General features: G+C 45.1%; 1 protein-coding gene and 1 long non-coding RNA gene across 2 annotated transcripts in view; one reads left to right on the forward strand and one right to left on the reverse strand.

Annotated features, from left to right (window-relative positions):
* The window catches only part of nompC (no mechanoreceptor potential C), a 149440-nt gene that overhangs the window by 19814 nt on the left and 108327 nt on the right, over window positions 1-21299 (forward strand). Inside the window, exons 3-4 of the mRNA XM_075878052.1 lie at window positions 4323-4421; window positions 5367-5483. Coding sequence (XP_075734167.1) covers window positions 4323-4421; window positions 5367-5483 — 216 coding nt within the window. The remainder of the gene's footprint in view (window positions 1-4322; window positions 4422-5366; window positions 5484-21299) is intronic.
* LOC142775843 (uncharacterized) lies at window positions 10875-16779 on the reverse strand. Its single transcript, XR_012887070.1, has 3 exons — window positions 16713-16779; window positions 16019-16076; window positions 10875-11183 (listed from the first exon to the last, which is right to left on the reverse strand). It is a non-coding gene; the product is annotated as an uncharacterized LOC142775843 (long non-coding RNA).

Genomic DNA, 21299 nt, shown 5'->3' on the forward strand with positions numbered 1-21299 from the left:
GCCCCATTTGGGCTATAACAGGGGTGGAAAAAACCAATATACATACAAAAAATAGGTACTCGCTATACAACTTCTATTATACATAACAATGAATGACAAGAAATAGCCAAAGCACTCTGCTGTTGAGGACATAGAATAAGCAAAATATAAACTATACATCTTTATACACGACATCCTTTAGGCCCTTCAAGAAAGAAGGTACACATTCCGATAAGACAGTGGAATTCGGCAGCCTGTTCCACTCACTGATCGCCCGCGGAAAGAAACTGAACTTAAAACAATCGTTGTGTGATCTGGGAGGGGGGTTGTACATGTTATGCCGGTGCCTTGACGTTTCCCTAGTTTTTATATACATATACTTTGATTTGTCTATTTTTACTTGTTCTTTAATGATTAAAAAGAGTAATTTAGGTCTTTCATACTCTGTCCTTTGTTCTAGTGGTTGAAGGTGGGCCAGCTTGCAAAGCTGAGTTGGGGAGTGGCAGCGCTAGTATTTGTTAAATATGAAACGTGACGCCAATCTTTGTATTCTATCTAGCTTAGTGCGATTACTTGTGTACGGATCCCATACCACCTTTGCGTACTCCATAATTGGCCGTACGATAATTTCCGTTAATATAAAAGATATCCAGCCATCTGTTATGCGCATAACATGATCTGGATAACCTGCTCCCCTTCTATAGTATTGCCTGTTAGGTGGTTAGGTGGGTGTTCAGGTCACTGATAAGCCAAACATGCACAATCTCCCGGCGAGTGGCAGCTTCATCAGCTCGAGCCGGATTATTTGTTCCGGATGCCATGAGGCCGCCCTTGGAAATCTCCATTAACATCATGTATTGTAGTAAACTTGGCGACAGTCGCTTTCCGTTGTGAGCTTCCGCTTACCCACGGTAAATGCTGGTATACGCCAGCACGTACCACTTGTTCTAATGTTCGTTAACTTTGCGTTAATCTATTCATTTGCTGTCTTTCTCTCCATCCGTGTGTGGTAGCAAAATGAGTGCTATAGCGCGAGAACAAAACGACGACACAGAGACAAGAAGGACACGAGTCGTCATGCCATACCAACTAGCCCAAGCTGCCACACTCAAAGCAGTGTTTCAGCAGGCCAGCATATATCCAGTCGATCGTCATTGAAGAAGTATCGAACCATCTTATTGCGACACATGTCTGAAAGCTGCAGGAGGTCCTCAGATATTGATAGTTTTTTTGCCCGAGTTGTGTGTGCTCGCAAGTAACTTGTACTATCAACAGCAAAAGTTTGCGAGACGCGAAGTGGTCAATAAAGCTAAATTTCTGCTTTTTTGGGGGGAATGTAATTTCAAAATAAATGCTCCATACTACACTCGGCATTTCAACCTATACAGTTATCAGCTTGATTACAAGCATCAAGCACTGACGTAGAGGCAATTGGAATTTGTTGTAGTTGCAACATTCTGCTAAGATTGACTGTTTAGAGTACGTGGCATCTTTGCGCGATACAGGAACCAAATATACGTCATACGAGAGTGTTTATGTCGGGGTCCACCACGGCTACCCTGGCGTTCTTCCGTCACGGATATAACGTTGAAAAATATGTACAAATAGACTGCAAAGAAATGAAGTAGAAGAAAAGGTCAATCGCGGTGTGTCGAACCAGCGACCTTTCAATTCTCAGAGCGCAGCGCTAGCCACTAGGTCACGTGGCATACACTTTCAACAACGCTAACTGCAAGCCATTTATATGCCCCATAAACCATTTAGCGATCCTCAGCTTCAAAATTTCAGCGCGTTTTTTTTTTTTGTCATCCGTAGCAAGATATCACGACGAGCTCGCATTGGGAAGCGTTGGGTGCGGCACCTCTCGCGTTTCGACGAGCGCCGCCTCCACAGAGCGTGGTCTCTCCTGCACGCGCTTATCAGACTCGTGGTTCGGGAGAGCACGAAGGTCACATCGCTCGCTGCCGTGGCCGCGTTGACGAAAGGAGCACATTGCTCACACACGAAGAATTAAGAATTCAGACAGTTGTTCGGCATGTCGTGTGTATACTTATTCGGTCGTTCATGCGTCTTTCTGGTTGAACAGCGTGCTTTAAGTGTCTAAGAAGGAAGTAACTGCGCTGGAACAAGACGGAGACGAGGAGACACAAACACGGCGCTATCATTGCCAGTGTGTCTCGAAGCAGTTTTACTTTCCGTTTACCGGCCATAAGCTTGGTCAAATGAACAGTTTATTTCCGACAAGCCGTCTCTTCTTTTGTCAGCATCACGACCCAGAGACAATATTGGGCTACTCGATCGTATCTGTATTGCACTTAGTAAAGCATTGAAGTTCATCTGTCAGTTGAGTGCACTTGATGTTGAAGCAATGCTCTAAACATAAATAATTCTTACACATACTTCGCATTAAGCGTAGACATCTATGTATTTGTAGTAATCTACAGAGGCTGAACTTGCAGATATAAATATAATCCTCTCACATGCACATCATGAATCACAGTACAGCGGTGTTTGAGCTTCAGGCATGTCGAGTTTTGTTTACTATATAAAAAATGCTGTTCAGGGGTCATGGGAGACCCTTTGTGTGAATTATGGGACAAAAGTACGAAATACAAACACTGCCGGTCTATGACACTGTCAAACCTGTTGGCACCAAATGACACGTGAAGGCACGTGGTGGTACGTGATGACGACTTGATGGCAGCAAATGATATTGTCAAACCTGGTGGTTGTTAAACGAGCCGTTTCCAAACTGTGTAGGTCTCGGTTTTCCGCTGCAGGGCAGTTTTTGCTATGTGCCATGAAGAAGTAAACGTAATTGAGACTTCGAATTTCTCTTTCTACGGTGTTGATATAGACTACGTTATACAACACTCTTCTCGCCCAGCATATACGTATTTGCCTTTATAAAACATTGGTTGTTACGAAACTTGCCTGCCTTGGCTGATCTTCCTTAAAAAAATGGCAGCATATCCACGGAGTGAATGATGGAGAGTGGGGCGAAGCATTCGTCCGTCCATGCGTCCGTCTGTGTGACCGTCCATGAGTCTGTTTGTGCGCCCGTCCCTGCGTTCTTTCATGCATCCGCCCCTGCGTCCGTTCATGCGTCCATCCATGCATCTGTTTGTATGTCCGTTCGTTCATCTATTCAACACTCCAAGTCCCACCATCTCGCATCTTTTTATCATATATTCCCCATATAGAAGCACCGCCATCCAGCGGACATTCCAAGGACTAAACGAGAGGTGGCACACGCACACTTTCTTACGGCCTGCGCTTTGGGTCCACTTCCCACCTTTAACCACCTCGAGTTCATGGTATATTCTAGTTCACTGTATTCATGGCACTGCGACCAAACGCTCGCTAAACCTTTCGAAAACCAAGAAGGTTACGCCCAGCGAGTATAACGTAGCAACCTTTCCCTGTCAGATAGGGCTCAATTTACATGCTAATGGCTGGTAATGAGAAATGAGAGACAGGAGAATTCGGCTTTTACTTTCTTACGGCTTGCGCTTCGTATCTACTTCTCATTTTCAACCACCTTGAGTTCATTCATGGTATATACAAGTTCATTGTATTCATGGCACTGCGGGTCAACGCTCGCTAAACCTTTCTAAATCTAAGGAGGTTACACCCAGCGAGTATAATGTAGCATCCCTTTCTTGTCCGATAGTGCTCAATGTACATGCCAATGGCTGCTAATGGGGATCGCAGCGTGCGCGTTGACTAAAATCCGAATGCTCATGTCTCTCATTCCCCATTAGCAGCCAATGGCATGTACATTGAGCACTATTTTTTATTGTTAAACAACGCACAGAAGAAATCTCTCACTGGCACCACCTTGGAGGTCAAGTGTTATACCTATTTCGGGTATGTGCCACTGGTGGTTACATACGAGGGACGCCCAAGCCACGCCATAAGGAGCTTCGCCCCTAAATGTCGTCGTGGTGACTGTTCTTTATTCATTCTGACTATAATAGGACATTTTTCTGCTATCCTCGATGGCTTTGAAGCAGTGGGCTAACAATTTTGAAAAACATAAGGGAACCACCTTGCACAATGCGCACTCGCTCAAATGACAGTCTGTTACACTGATACTATATACCAATCGCACATAGGTTATTTATGGCTTGGCTTTCCTCTGTATTGGACACTGGGTAAGCACGCGAAGATCTGAATTTCACCCGAAATTACTCGAAGAGAAAGAAACTTATTCGCACATTTTTACTCACTGCAAAAAAAAAACCGGAGCATACCTGCCTTTTACAACCTTGTTGCCATGTTCACTTGTGTAATATATAACTAAATATAGAATTGCTCGTATTCCGTCTTTCTATTTGCAGGATGGCCAGACCGCTCTTCACCTCGCCGCTGTCCATGTGAGGGAGGACATGGTGCGCCTACTGCTCAACCGACGCGCCGACCCGACCGTCACCGGAGGGGCAAGCACACCTTCTTCACTTTACAGAACAGCGCAAAATAAAGCGCTACGTTAAACTAGCGATAGATACAAACAAGCGTTCAGTGTTAACTGAAGCTTGATTCCTTGGCACAGCACATTATAAGGGAATAAGTCCAGATGACTTACAATGTGCGTAACATAAAAAGCTTATTTCATTAAATGAATAAATAACAGCCTTGAACCATGGTGCAGTTAGCCACGCTTCGGCTTTGTAAATGTAACAATGGTTGTAAAGCGGGACTTGCTGGTGAATTGAAACTTACGATGAACTGTACGAAGACGGGACAAAAAGTGGACAAACACTAACGCAGTCTATGAACACACGATTTTGTTTGCCTAAATTTAGTAAGCATACAGACAGACAGACAATGAACTTTATTTGATCCTGAGGAGCTTTCGCGGGAACCCCTATCGGGGACCCGCGGAAGCCGCTGGCCGCGTCCAAGTAGGGGCTGGGACACCGTGATGTTCCGCCCTTTCTTGGGCCCTCTGGATTGCCTGGATTTGTGTTTGAAGCGATGAAGTAAGCAGATAACATGAATTAGGGACGTTAGACCCCACATATCAATCAAATCAGATAAATGAACGTGACGCGCATGAACAAGTTGATAGCTCATAAATGTGCCGCTCCCGAATCATTCAAGGCGCGCAAGGTCTTTATCCGATAGATAAGCGGATGGAATAGCTCAATGTATGTGCCCTTGCCAGTAATGCTATGCACTCTAAAAAAGAAAGTCGTGTTTACTGCGCACATTGTGAGGCTGTACTCCGCCGGGTTCACGCAAGCGTAATGCTAATTTCGCGGAAGTGCCTCCGAGTAACTTTGGTTCACTGCTGCTGTTTTAACTTCAGTAATATCTCATGCTATCTCTGTATTCCCGGCGGTCATTGCCAATATTCAGACTAAACTACCGTTCTTCTGCAGCCCAAGGGTCAGCTGCCCATTCACGTCCTGAGCGCCCGGCCGACGGGTGCGGCCATCGTTCCCCTGCAGCTGCTACTACGGGCTGGCGACAAGAACGTCCGCATGCTGCCCGACATGGTGCGTAGGAGAACGTGCTTACATCCTCTTCTCCATGCTGCGAATGCTGTCTTATGGGTACACCAGCTGCGAGGTAGCGTTTTCAGCTCATACGCGAGGATGCGTTTCCCTATATTGAGCGATAAAGATTTTGTACAAATACTGCAGAACTTGGTACGTAACAGGAGTTCGTGGAATGAGGAGCCCTTTCACCTAGGGTAGAAGCGGAACTTGCACCGCAATACCGTTTCGAACAATAAACGTTTATTCTTCTTTCTCCTAATAAGAAACAACTTTCTGATCTCAGAAATTTGTAAGAAATTTGTCCGCGTGTGGTGTTACCAAGCGAGGTCTCGTTTTACGTGAGGCAGCATTTAACAAAAAGGGGCGATGTACTTTAATTGCGAAAAAATTAGGGTACTCAAGTAAATACCAAAGAATGAATGTTCTCTTACAGGGTGTGAATTTCAACAATATCGACGCTCAACATGAACTGACAGTGTTCATGGGGGATGTTGGTACATGCCGAAAACACGAAAAACCAGCGCTGAGACGGCACATAAAAAGACGAGACAAGACGAGGCGCTGGTCATGTGTCGCCACCCATGGTCTTGCAATTTTCTATGTCCCGTCTTAGCGCTGCTTTTCCGAAGGACCTGCGCTCAACATTTAGCAGCTACAGCAAAGGCATTGATAGGAGACGCTCAATATGTGAGTTTCCGCTGCTATAAACTTAGCGCACATTGTCCAAACAGCTAAGTTGATGCCCCCGTTCACGTTTCCTTTCCCCGTGCATACCTTCGTCCGGCTCACCCTCGCCCATATTTGTGCACCCCATATTGGTTTGGCCTTTCCGCCGGCGCTTCGCTCAACTTGGCGTGGCACAGCCCTATCTATCCTACGATGTCCCACTCTCGCCGCGCCGCAAGACCCCGTGACCAGCGCTATACGCCAACGGACGGGGGAGAATAGCTATGCTATTAAAAAAATGATAAACGTAACGGAATAGTGACAGCGTCATACACTCTAAAAAAAGATCAAGTGAAAATGGTGTCTTTTCGCCCCCCAACAATAATCATCTGACCCGATTGCGCTTTGCCATCAAGAGAGCTATGTCACGCTAATAACGCGTATGTCGTTCGTGATCTGACAGTGCCGGGCGCGCAGCGAGTGTGCAAGGAAAGGATCGCAAGATATACAATGACTATTGATATGTGGGGTTTAGCGTCCCGAAACCACCATATGATTATGAGAGACGCCGTAGTGGAGGACTCCGGAGATTTCAACCTCCTGGGGTTCTTTAATGTGCACCCTAATCAGAGCACACATGCCTACAACATTTCCGCCTCCATCGGAAATGCAGCCGCAACAGCCGGGACTGTGGCGGCTGCATTTCCTCAATGTAAACGAAGTTCGCTCAAAGTAACCGAAGTTCGCTAAGGAATGCTTTGGATTGTAAAGCAAGTATTGCGCTTATCTGAGGCATTATAACAATACGTATATGTTTTGTGTGTATATCTTTACACTAGAGAAGGCACACACAAGTAATTCTAGGGACCGTTGCGTTTATCACGCTGCGCTGACAGTGCAACGCGATGTTCAAAAAGGCAAGTGATTCCAACGCTTTGCTAAGACGACAAGGTAGTGGCACCTACCCATCACCTTCTACACCTTATCACTCCTGAGACGGGCGCGCAGAGCACGTTTCGTTTTCAAAGATAACTGCCAGAAAGCGCTGTCACGCTTGATGTGACTTGATGCGCTCATTTGCCTTTGCTGCACGGATGGAGGCTCTTTAACGCACCGCTTCCAGAATACAATTCACCGATTTTCTCACGCAAGACATCAAATAAACGTTTTGTTCACTCTCTCCACACGAAAGACTATCGTCTTTTGACGACATTCGCAGAGAAACATGCAGATACGGGGCTAATTTTATAAATGTGCAAATTAGAATGTTTGTGTCACATTTTTACATGTTTAAGTTGCTTCCTACACATGTGCTTGATTATAAATATGAAGAAAAGGTGGCATTGAGTAAACCGCACGCAACACATGGTGACGGATGGAGGAAGAACGAAAGAATGCAGGCATACAAAGTTTATTTCTTTTGCGTGGAATTTATTTAGGGCAGGTAGGTTCCGTTGTAGTCTGCGGACATGCAGACTCCGAAGTCGCTCATTTTGTAATGGACGCAGTGACACTGCTCCACGCACATGACCCACGCGAAGCCACCGCACGTTTCACCGCACTTGGCCAGGTAGTCTTGGGACTCCACTGGCGTCAACACCCCACTGTGCCATGCAAGACACATGACCACTAGCGGAGATTTCAGCAATGTCTTGGAGAGAGAAGCCATAGAGGACGGAGAAGCGAGACGAACGCAGTCAAGTCAAGCCTGACTGCAAAGCCCTGTACGAGCAAGCGTAGGTGGTCTGCAGTGAGTCAGAGAAACGATTGAAGCGCGTATTAAGCACGCATGTGATTCGTGCCTGCTTGGTGAGTTACCGTATATGGGCAGAATGGCGACATCGTAATCGCGAGTGCGTCATTCAAGAACTCTAATAGCCTCGATGCCAAAAGGCGCGCGTAACTAAAGAAGGTAGGCATTACCACGGTTAACGCGTTCAGCACGTCCGATGACAGTATTCTAGCATAAATAAAATCCAATCTTTTCCACCGTGATTGGTCACTCAACACCTAAAAAGCCATCTCGTCTTTCATTTACTCTTTAAAGAAGAGAAAAATAACTACGTGCTTTCGAAGTACCTCCTTCACGGCCATTCCTTTTCCTCCTCTTACTAACGGAATACCGCGCGCCTCTGGGCGCACGCCTGATACGCGCGTGATGATTAAGCGGGATCCTATTGCTGTCCTCCTTAGAATTTCGATTGATTGATTGATATGTGGGGTTTAACGTCCCAAAACCACTATATGATTATGAGAGACGCCGTAGTGGAGGGCTCCGGAAATTTAGACCACCTGGGGTTCTTTAACGTGCACCCAAATCTGAGTACACGGGCCTACAACATTTCCGCCTCCATCGGAAATGCAGCCGCCGCAGCCGGGATTCGAACCCGCGCCCTGCGGGTCAGCAGCCGAGTACCTTAGCCACTAGACCACCGCGGCGGGGCTCCTTAGAATTTCAAGACGTGATAATCAAGGAGGTAATCTGATGTGCATTGTATGCATGCGAATTTATTTTATTATTTATTTTATTTATTTTATTTGAAACAAAACCCGCAGCGCCACTTAGGCATTATTGCGGGGGGCACAGAGCCTCATAAAATGAATCCGCAGTCTTGCGGCCAACTACATCGGCTGGTAACGTGTTCAATTTCACCATAATGCTAGGATTCGGAATCATGGTCGAAGCATCTCTTTACCTCTTTTTTTTATTTTCTTCAAGAAGTACGCTTGCAGCTGTTTTTGCTGTCATTTAAATTGTTTTCGCGTGGATGTAGCACACGCCTGCGAATTCCCGAGTTATGCCCCCCCCCCCCTGTATAATTCTGGCCTACTGTCAATTGCGAGAGGCTGCTGTTGTCGAGAAGTTCCCCGGCATGCTTAAAAATAATGAAATCCACTTATTTGCATGAGAGATCTGTTAATCAGTTGGTGGTTACATAGCTCAGCGTTATCGAACTTAAACTGGGGTCTAACTGTTTAGGAACGTTCATGATGAGGGTAGTGGTTATGATGCATTTCATAAAGCCTTCACTGATGTGATTTTTAGACCAAACGGAGTGCGGAAACAGAAGCAATATAGATACCATCAAGAGAACATGGTCTCCTCGTATCGGTGTCTTAAGGGGTGCTGGCGCTAATTTGGAATATTTTTCATTATTGCATTAAATAAAACCACTGGCATCGAAAACCCTGAGAGAAAATTGCGGTGTGCCTGGAAATGCATTGAATTCGTTCTTCATACGGCAACATTAAAAAAAGCAATTTCAGTTCCGTTATTGAGGGCTGGCTTCTCAGTGACGTGTCATCATTGTGTGACGTCACGGGGATAGAGCAACTATCGATGTATTATACAAGCAGATCTGCCATTGCTCGTGCAGCACGTAAACAACGTTTAGTGAACTGTCTTTTAGTGAGACCTATACGGGAATTTCCGCCCTTCAAGTCCATCAGCACGCAGAATACGAAAACATAGTGGAACTGTGCTGATTCGTCGGGATATGTCCGTTGTGGTAGAACTGGGTCGCGGATGCTCAGAGACAAAAACATTAGAATCAAAGTAAAATGTTCGATACGGCCGTTGCTTGACTTCGGCTAGAGGAGACCGTTAACATTGCATACAACCATACCAAGTCAACGGCAAATATCCTTCTTGCGAAGTCTCAAAACCGTCAGTGCTTCTTTATATGTTATGCTGCATGTTTGCGATAAGCATAACCTTTCACGCACGCTAGGGTAATTTGTGCAACACAAGGTGCGCACAACTGCAGGCTTGCCCAAGTTTTGTCTTAGAGCACGGCGGCGACAAATATTGAAGCCAACGCCACAATGCTAGCGGAGGATGAGAGCTAACACATAGCGGATTATAGTCTCGTTTAAAAGTTATGCGAAGGTTCTGACCCTCTCTTCAGAATAACGATGGCAAAAGGGAAAATACTTACCACAACTGGGGTGACTGAGCGCTTCAAAGAATGATTGTGGCAATTGAGTCATACGGTTCAATATGATGATGATGATATCCCTTAATCGTGTAGCATACACACTACAGTAAAAGGGTTGTAATCAAACGCCTCCTCGTTGACAAAGAGCAAGAAAGCATTCTAAAAAAATTTAATTCAGAACAGAGTGAAATATAAATCTGCCCAACTCGTTACTTACCGACGAAAACGTCTGAATCTAAAATACCAAGAAATGTTTGAATAGGGAAGATTGACAGCAGCAAAAAACTTAAAAAATGAAGAATAGGGAGATGAGGTTTCTCAGTTTGTTAGTTAACTTCTAAAAAAATTAAGCCAGCTTTCATCTGTACTTCTCAATCTGAAGGAAGTGTAGAGAGGGGCATCCTTCGTAGTTTTTTTTTCGGTTTGCGCTTTTTCTCTTTGCCAGTTTTTTCCGTTTTCTCCTTATTTCAATTTATTTCTCTATTTTTACCTATTTTTCTTCTTATTTATCTCTTTTTCGCTTTCTTTTTCTTTCTTTTCTTCTGTTCTTCTGCGTGGTATTGCCTGCGTGACGTCGAGCAACGATCCAACAGCGTCAGCCCGTGCGAGTTCTATGCACTTAATCGAGGTGTAGAAGAGCAAAAGTGCTTCTTTACAAAATGCAACAAGACTGTGTTTATTCAAAAAGTGAAATACAGAAAGTGTGAGTAGAAAATAGCAAGTAAAATATCTTGCTCCAGAATTTACTCATCTCAGCGGGAAAGAAAACGAAGGAGGAAGAAAGAACAGCGTCTCCCCGCAGAAAAACCTCACAATGGAGGCAGGTCACTCTCGTTCTTTCCGTGCGGGAGGCACAAGCCAAAGTCGCCCGGATAGTAGACGCAGTGGCACTCGGGAACGCACGGGAATCCAGCGAAGGTGCCGCACGTTTCGCCACACTTGGAGATTAGACAGTTCACCGGTGTCAGTACTCCACCGTGCCACACCAGCAGCCCGATGATCAGCAGACGGCATAGCACCGACGTGGTGGGAGAAGCCATGGTGGTTGGCGAAGCAATCCGAACGCAGTCAAGGCAAGCCCGACTTTAAATGGCTGCGCGCGGAAGCAAAAGTGGTCAGAAGTAAGGCAGTGTGATAATATTGAGGCGAGCGTTGATAGCGCATGTGACATATCTACATTGTGTGTTACGGTGAATTACATACACGCTGGCTCATGTCAGGTTGCAATTTATGTATTTATTTATTTACTTCATCATCATCATCATCATCATCATCATCATCATCAGCCTGACTACGTCCACTGCGGGACAAAGGCCGCTCCCATGTTCCGCCAGTTAACCCGGTCCTGTGCTTGCTGCTGCCAGTTTATACCCGCAAACTTCTTAATCTCATCTGCCCACCTAACCTTCTGTCTCCCCCTAACCCGCTTCCCTTCTCTGGGAATCCAGTCAGTTAACCTTAATGACCAGCGGTTATCCTGTCTACGCGCTACATGCCCGGCCCATGTTTATTTCGTCTTCTTGATTTCAGCTATGATATCCTTAACCCCCGTTTGTTCCCTAATCCACTCTACTCTTTTCTTGTCTGTTAAGGTTACACCTACCATTTTTCTTTCCATTGCTCGCTGCGTCGTCCTCAATTTAAGCTGAACCCTCTTTGTAAGTCTCCAGGTTTCTGCTCCGTAGCTAAGTACCGGCAAGATACAGCTATTATACACCTTCCTCTTGAGGGATAGTGGCAATCTACCTGTCATAATTTGAGAGTGCTTGCCGAATGTGCTCCACCCCATTCTTATTCTTCTAGTTACTTCAATCTCGTGGTTCGGCTCTGCGGTTATTACCTGCCCTAAGTAGACATGGTCTTTTACAACTTCAAGTGCACTATTACCTATCTCGAAGCGCTGCTCCTTGCCGAGGTTGTTGTACATTACTTTCGTTTTCTGCAGATTAATTTTAAGACCCACCTTTCTGCTCTCCTTGTCTAACTCCGTAATGATGAGTTGCAATTCGTCCCCCGAGTTACTCAGCAATGCAATGTCATCGACGAAGCGCAGGTTACTAAGGTGCCCTCCATTAACTCTTATCCCTAACTGTTCCCATTCTAGGCTTCTGAAAACCTCCTGTGAGCATGCGGTAAATAGCATTGGGGAAATTTTGTCCCCCTGCTTTACACCCTTCATGATTGGTATTATGTTGCTTTCTTTATGAAGCACAATGGTAGCAGTTGATCCCTTGTAGATTTCTTCCAGAATGTTTATATATACTTCATCTACGCCCTGATTCCGCAGTGTTTGCATGACGGCTGATATTTCTACTGAATCAAACGCCTTCTCGTAATCTATGAAGGCTATGTATAGTGGTTGGTTATACTCTGAGCATTTCTCTATTACCTGATTGATAGTATGAATGTGGTCAATTGTTGAGTAGCCTGTTCGAAATCCTGCTTGTTCCTTTGGTTGATTGAATTCTAATGTTTTCTTTACTGTGTTAGCAATTACTTTTGTAAATAGCTTGTATACTACAGAGAGCAAGCTGATCGGCCTGTAATTCTTCAAGTCCTTGTCATCTCCTTTCTTATGTATTAAGATGATGTTAGCGTTCTTCCAAGACTCTGGTACTCTTCCCGTCAGGAGACACCTCGTAAACAGGGTGGCTAGTTTTTCTAACACAATCTGTCCTCCATCTTCCAGCAGATCTGATGTTACCTGATCCTCACCAGCAGCTTTGCCCCTTTGCATGCTCTCCAAAGCTTTTCTGACTTCTTCTATCATTACTGGTGGGGTGTAATCTGGGTTACTGCTAGTTCTTATAGTATTAAGGTCGTGGTTGTCTCGGTTACTGTACAGATCTCTGTAAAACTCCTCCGCTATTTTAACTATCCTATCCATATTGGTAGTTATTTTGCCTTCTTTGTCCCTTAGTGCATACATCCGACTTTTGCCTATCCCTAGTTTCCTCTTCAATGCTTTGACACTTCCTCCGTTTTTCAGAGCGTGTTCAATTCTCTCCATGTTATACCTTCTTACATCGCGCACCTTACGTCTATTAATCAACTTCGAAAGCTCTGCCAGTTCTATTTTGTCTGTTGTACTTGACACTTTTATGATTTGACGCTTCTTAATTAGGTTCTTCGTTTCCTGGGAAAGCTTGCCAGTGTCCTGTCTAACTACCCTGCCTCCAACTTCCACTGCACACTCCGTAATGATACTCGTCAGATTATCATTCATTGTATCTACGCTAAGGTTGGTTTCCTCACTAAGAGCCGAGTACCTGTTCTGCAGCGACACTCTGAATTCCTGTACTTTCCCTCTCAGTGCTAGCTGATTGATTGGCTTCTTGCGTATCAGTTTTTGTCGTTCCTTCTTCAAGTCTAGGTGAATTCGAGACCGTACCATTTTATGGTCACTGCATCGTACCTTGCCAATCACTTCCACATTCTGCACGATTCCAGGGTGTGCAATCATTATAAAGTCTATTTCGTTCTTATTTTCGCCATTAGGGCTCCTCCATGTCCACTTGCGGTTTTCTCGTTTTCGGTAGAAGGTATTCAAAATCCGTAAATTATTGCGTTCTGCGAATTCTACTAGTAGCTCTCCTCTGGCGTTTCTAGTACCGATGCCATAATCTCCTACTGCCTGGTCTCCAGCCTGCTTCTTCCCTACCTTTGCATTAACGTCGCCCATCACTATACTATACTGTGTTTTTACCTTACTCATTGCCGATTCCACGTCTTCATAGAAGCTTTCAACTGAAGCGTCATCATGGCTGGATGTAGGCGCGTAAGCCTGTACTACCTTCATCTTGTATCTTTTATTCAGTTTAATTACGATACCTACCACCCTTTCATTAATGCTATAGTATTTCTCTATGTTGCCAGCTATGTTTCTGTGAATTAGGAACCCCACTCCCAGTTCTCTTCTGTCTGCCAAGCCCCTGTAGCAAAGGACGTGCCCATTCTGTAGCACCGTATAGGCCTCATCTGTCCTCCTAACCTCACTGAGCCCTATTATATCCCATTTAACACCCTCTAGCTCCTCGAATAGTACAGCTAGACTTCCCTCACTAGATAAGGTTCTAGCGTTAAACGTTGCCAAGTTCAGGTTCCAATGGCGGCCTGTCCGGATCCAGAGATTCTTAGCACCCTCTGCTGCGTTGCAGATCTGACCGCCGCCGTGGTCAGTTGCTTCGCAGCTGCTGGGGACTGAGGGCCGTGAGTTATTTGACGTAAGCATGTGGGAGGTAGTGGCCAGATACTGCACCAGGGTGGCCAATCCTTCTCTGGTGAGGGAGTGCATTCTCGGCGGTGTTTGCCGGTGAGGCCGCACCCCAGGCCTCTTAATGCAGTTACATCAACACGCGGATTTTTTTTTAATCCGGTTGGGAACTGCGCGGTACCGGGATTTAAACCACGAACCTCTTGCATGCGAGGCGGATGCTCTAACCACTACGCCATCGCCGCAGATTCCGAACAAGGATACACAAAGGCAATTACAGACAAGAACATAAATAAAGTAGGTTAAAATTCAAGAATCGGAATTATAGGGCAATAATAAAAACAGAACTCGTTATACGACTAATAGCATGATTAAAAAATGAGATAAAGGCAACTGGCTACACAGAAATTACGACGGTGCTGTTGTAAAATGAGTTTCGAGTAAGGTTTTAAACTTCACAGTATTTCGTTCGTTAGCTATTGCATTTGGCAGCCGATTCCAATGCTCGTTGTTAACGAGAGGAAAAATTTGTTAAAAGCGTTGGTTCAACCTTTTAAATTTTGGACCCTCAGAGAATTTAAGAGAAGGCGCAAAGTTTGAATTGGTGGGAGAAGCAGGGAGACATGCAAGTAAGAATAATTGAAATACAGTTTGTGAAACAAACAAAGGCATGCTATTTTTCGTCTACGATAAAGAGAAGTGAGAAACAGTGATGATTTTGTAGTAGTAACACTTGTGCGGAAATTGTATTCGGAGGTTATAAAACGAGCCGTGTGATTTTGAATGGCTTCAAGGGCGTCTAATAAATAAGATTGGTGTGGATTCCAAACTGAAGAGGCATACTCGAGTTTACTACGGACGTAGGTTTCGTAGGCGAGTTTACGAACTGAGGCCGGTGAGCAGGACAGGGATCTTCTGATGAAACCTTATGTTTTGGATGCAGCGGCAGTAAGCTGTGCGATAGGGTCAGTTTATGTTACTTTGCGGTTGACGAGAACACCCAGGTATCGATACGATTCTGCTAGAGCGAGATCGTTAGACTGCAGGGAATAAGTAAAATGTAGTGTTGAATGCTTTCGAGAAACTTGCATAGATTTACACTTAGAATTTTTTTATTATTTACTTATTTACTTTTTAATTATTATTGACACTTCACCCATCCAAAAGATACTGCAGGCGCAGCATTGGTTACCCGTAAAAACCTACCAAAACCTTTCATTGGCAGAACAAGTGCACAGCAAGTAATCAATAAATATTCAAGAAAAATAACACGTTGCCGGGTGTGTCCAAAAATGATCGAGGGATTTAGAAAGAGCGCCAGACTTTAGACAGTTCCAAGCTAATGTTGTCAACGGAAAAAAAAGTTATATTAGAGGAAACTAGGCCATGCAAGCAAACCGGTTAAAACAAAAGCAAAGCGCGAAATGATGCATTTTGCAGCAATGAATTTATTAGTGTGCAATAATTAGTTTACGGTGACTTCGTGTTCGTACAAGAGTGTTCGAAACGTGGCAGGATGGTTTGACGATGCAGTGTGTCCGAAGCCGAGAAAAATGCAGTTAGATTATGGCAAACTCAAGCTGTTCAACATCGAAAAAGCTCTATGTACTAACTGAAACATTAGGCGAGCCGCCCTGAGTTTGAACAGATTCCAAAAAATAAAAACGATAATATCACATTGCCTATGAGGCACCACATAACTCGAGCATACTCACACTGGTCGCTTGAGGTAGTTACCTAACGGCCGTTTAGTGTTCCTGGTTGTCTTGATAACTGTTATGTATAACGAAGAACAAAACAAATTAACCGGACATTTACAGAATAAAATGCATAGAAGTTGTTAAGGTTCAATTCAGTAATTATAGTATAAATTGAAATGGCCTAAAATAAATGGAAGAGGAACGTGTACTCAAGGGGAATGAAAAGGGACAAACAAACTTTCACTTTCATTATCTGTATGAAACGTACACTTGGGCTTTTTTACAATCAAATTGCAATTCTTTGACCAGGAAAGATTTTTGATAATAATCGTTCTGGTAGAGGGTCCCCAGCCAGCGGCGTATGGCAACGCTGTGCTGGGAATGAACCATCACGGTTTTAGACGATGAGCAGCAGTTAGAGAAGAGCTGGAGCACCTTCTGCGTGTCGCTATCCGTTACAAAAACAACGCCTAAACATCCGTACTTAATAAATGTTAGCGCTACACAGTTACAGGAGTGATAAAACATTGAAAGTTACATCCGTTTAGCTTAAAAGTAGCCGTTATGAATGCTTTGCTGCAGTGCCCCAGCTAAGCATCGCAGGAGATAACACATAGCTGATTTCACTCTTTTGCTATCAGTGCGAGACTACTGCTCATTATTTTCTTATCATGATCGCCATGGGAAAAGAATAAGAGGAAATACTTACCGCAACAAGCGTGAATACGCTTCTCAAAGAATCAGCGTGGCACTTGGATTTCTGGCAGGAGGGTTTGTGATGGTGATGATATCACAAAGTCATGTCACCTACCCACTACAGCAAATGGGCCCATCACTCACCGTTCTGTGCATGGCATGGCGAAGAGCCGAGAAGCCTTCTAAATAAAATGTTTCAAATAAAATGTGTTGCAAGTGCATGCACTCTGTACTTACTGAGGAAACAATCTGGATCTAAAATGTCAATAATTGTGTAATACTCGGCATATGAAGATAGACCCCATCAAGTAACTCTTGGCCACAGTCACAGGCATGTTTAAACGCGATAGCGTTAAAGAGATCATGCGGTAGAAAACCCGCCGCCGGCGTCGTCCCCGTTGATTGTGAGCGAAAAATCGTGTGCGCATGTGACCGAAAAATCAAGTTTCTGGAGTAGCCGTGAGAGGCCACTACTTGTCCACACGTGCGCGCGCGATCATACTGAGAAAGTCGCGCACGTGCATTCGAAGAAAAAATGCTCAATGTTTTAGGGCGCGGTAGTTTGTTTTTGCCCTACCACCCCTCCCTGCTTAGCTTCCTGCACTTTCGTCGGGACAATAGAAGAGATAATTCATTTGCAGCATGCAACAAACCTTTGTAACTCCACTCGCACTACACGGATTTTTGAAATTTTTGTGGTGTTGAATTCGTGAGGCAATAAGCTCTTCTAGTAAATTCATTCCGTGGTTAGATGAAAACGTGTTTCATGGCCCTTTAATGCATTCTGTTCAACAGGTGTCACGAAGAAAACGAGCCCATTCAGCGATAATAGCGCGCGCTGGTCCAATCTACTGTGTGCGTGTTTGTGTGCGTGCGGGTGTATGTAACAAAACATATGAATAAGTATGCACTTAGAGGTTGAAGGGTGGACTAGGGGCCGGCATTCGCTATCGTGTTCAACTCTTAAAGGCGAACCTTAAGGGTCCCCCAATTTCTGCTCAAGTTTTAGCGTTCGTACTTGTGCGATTTCCAATGAAAAAAAATTAGCAGATCCCTTGTGCAGTTGGAATTGATTATAAGCGAAGAATGAATGAGTAGCGTTGCAACTCATTCATTCTTTGCAACTCATTCATTCATGTCACTTTAATATCACCACAACATGATGAGGTGGAGGTAAATTATGCCGTACACGACTACCGTGTTATGATTATCATGTTTAGATGTGCCGTTTACCTTCGCTATCTATTCACGTCACGTGAAGCCAGATTTAGTAGATATGGAGCTAGGGAAACGACAGCGAGCATGCTGTGAACGTGGTATGTTGTCATGTTGTTACATGACACGGGTCTCATAATTGTCATGTTTGCGCCAGTCATATAGCTTCGTCATCCATCGACGTAACGTAACACCAAATTTGGCATATGTGGAGCTATTCAAACGCCCGCGAGTGCATCATAAAGGGCCCAATATACTCCAACGTAACGTTGACGCGCGCGCACGATGGGCAAAGCGACGCTACGTTAGCGAAACGCGAGCACTCTATAGTCTGACGCCAGGCTCGACCACAGCCTGTCGGCGCAGCCCAACGGCAACCGGCGCGAAATGCGACAGGCTGCATTTCACGCAGAGTCGGTGCCCAGACAGCACTGCGTCTGCCTCTTTTTGAGACGGAGGGTCGTTGGATGCGCAGAAACGCGCATGCGTCAACGCAACGCGGCGCGCGCCTACTAGTATATGTAAGGTCCCTAAATAAAAAAAATTGGTAGATCCCAAGTAGAGTTGGAATCGATGATATGCTAAGCACGATTGAGAAACGTTATGTCACTTTAAAATCGGCAAAATGTTGCGAGGTAGAGGTAAATGATGCCGTACATGACTTCCGTGTCTGGATTATAATGTTTGAATGTGTCGTTTACCTTCGTCACCTATTAACGTCACGTGATACCAAATTTAGTATAGGTGGAGCTAGCGAAACGGCCACGAGCACGCTATGAGCGTGGTATGCCATCATGTTCTTACATGACACGCTTGTCAGGATTATCTTGTTTGCACTAGTCATATATTTCGTTATCCTTTGACAACACGTAACACCAAATTTGTAATATGTGGAGCTAGCAAAACGGCCGCGAGCGCATCATGAAGGGCCGAATATACTCCCATCTAGCGTTGACGCGCGCGCACGTATGGCGCAGCGAAGCTACTTTAGCAAAACGCTAGCGCTCTATAGTCTGACGCCAGGCGCGACCAGCGTCCGTCGGCGTGGCGTGACGGCAACCGGTGCGAAATACGACATGCTCAATTTCGCGCCGATGTCACGAAGTAACATTACTCTATGCCAATGCGTTACCCAGAAAACACTGCGTCTCCCTCTTTTCGTGACGGAGGGACGCTGGACGCGCGGAAACGCGCATGCGTCAAAGCAATGCGGCGCGCACCTGCGAGTATATGGCAGGACCAGCGCCTGACGTGGCAACACCGGCGTGACGCGACAAAATGAACGCCGGTGAGCAGCGCACTGCGTCATGTCTAAATGTATTGGCGCCTTGACTGTGGCATGTAGACATGTTCTCACATGGCACGCATCTCATGATTATTATGTTTGCACCTGTCATATACCTTCGTCATCCATTGACGTCACGTAATACCAAATTCGGCATATGTAAAGATAGTTAAACGGCCGCGAGCGCATCATGAGTGTGGCATGTAGTCATGTCGTCACATGACACGCATGTCGTGATTATCATGTTTGGATGTGTCATTTACCTAAGTCATCCGTTCACGTCACGTAATACTGAATTTTGTATATGTTAAGCTAGCCAAATGGCCGAGACTGCATCATTAGCGTGGCATGTAGACATGTTGTTACATGACACGCACCTCATTATCATGTTTGCACCAGTCACGTACCTTCTTCATCCATTCACGCACCGTAATACCAAATTTGGTACATGCGAAGCTAGCGAAATGGCTGCAAGCGCATCTTGAGACTGGCATGTAGTCATGTTGTTACATGACACGCATGTCATGATTTTCATGTTGGGGTCTGTCACTTGTGTTCGCCATGCAATCATGCCATATCATACCAGTTTCGCAACATGTCATGTGAACGAAACCACCGCAAGAGCAGAAGACCATGAAATGGAAATCATGACATTCAGGACATACGTGTCATGATTTTCATGTTGTGACAAGATGAATATGCTCGTCATAGTCATTTTATGCCATGCGAAGTTTGGTATCGATACCATTATACAAACCGCCAGGATAGCTAAAAGTCGTAGGTGGCGAGATATATAGATTGATTGATTGATTGATTGATTGATTGATTGATTGATTGATTGATTGATTGATTGATTGATTGATTGATTGATTGATTGATACGCTCAAAGACACCGAAGTTCGTTAAGCAATGCTCTGCATTGTAAAGCAATTATTGCGCTTATCTGAGGCATTATAACAATACGTCGATGTTTTGTGTGTGTATCTTTATAATAAGCAGGCACACACATAGCCTCCTCTATAACTTTGTGCCCGAGCGGTCGGTCCCTCAGCGCCGTCCCCCGAGCTATTATGGGATGCGAGCGCTCCTGGCGGAGCGCCGAGGCGCAAAACGAGAGAATGGATGGCAGCTATGGAGAAAAAACCGGCTTTGAGTAACTACCGAAAGGGCAAAAATGAAATAAGGAGGGAGGCATTTTACGATAATTCAAGGGGAAGCGCTTTACTGTTTGAAGCGAGATCGGGTTGCCTTAGAACGCGTAGTTATAAAGCAAGATTCAGTAAAGAAGAAGAACAATGCACATGCTGCGGGAAAGATAAGGAAACGGCGGAGCATGTTCTGATTGAATGTGGAGATATCCACCCAGGTGTACTCCTGTATCCGTCAACTGAGCTCGTAATGGTTCTAAATTCTCTAAAGAATTACGCGGAAGTTTTCCTCGCAAGAGCGAGAAAGATGAATCAGCCACTGAAGGCTGCCGTTTACAACGCCGCGCAAATACTACAGAAACGTGACAAACTCAAGTGCTCGACCCCGGGACATCATAAAAAACTTTTGGAGGTTGTGCTCGTGAAGTTTCTCCGCCCACTTTTTCTGAACTTCGCATAAACGCAAGCGTGCATAGGTCGCGTCGTCTGCTGTTATTATGGGATCGGTGCGGCATCTGGCGGCGAGCGCCAAAACTATAAGGGACGGATGGCGCGTATGTATTTAGCGCTAATGCGCGGGCACAAAAAAATATAGGAGGCTATGGCACACACAAGTAATTCTAGGGACCGTTGCGTTTATCACGCTGCGCTGACAGTGCAACGCGATGTTCAAAAAGGCAAGTGGTTCCAACGGTTTGCTAAGACGACAAGGTAGTGGCACCTACCCATCACCTTCTACGGGTATGCGCCACAAACAATAGGAGAACAACAACAACAACGACGACGGGCGCGCAGAGCGCGTTTTGTTTTCCAACATAACTGCCAGAAAGCGCTGTCACGTTTGACGTTACTTGATGCGCTCGTTAGCCTTCGCTGCATAGATGGAGGCTCTCTAACGCACCGCTTCCAGAATACAATTCACCGTTTTTCTCATGCAAAACATCAAATAAAC

Source organism: Rhipicephalus microplus, chromosome 2 (assembly GCF_043290135.1).
Source record: "Rhipicephalus microplus isolate Deutch F79 chromosome 2, USDA_Rmic, whole genome shotgun sequence".
NCBI classification, from domain to species: domain Eukaryota; kingdom Metazoa; phylum Arthropoda; class Arachnida; order Ixodida; family Ixodidae; genus Rhipicephalus; species Rhipicephalus microplus.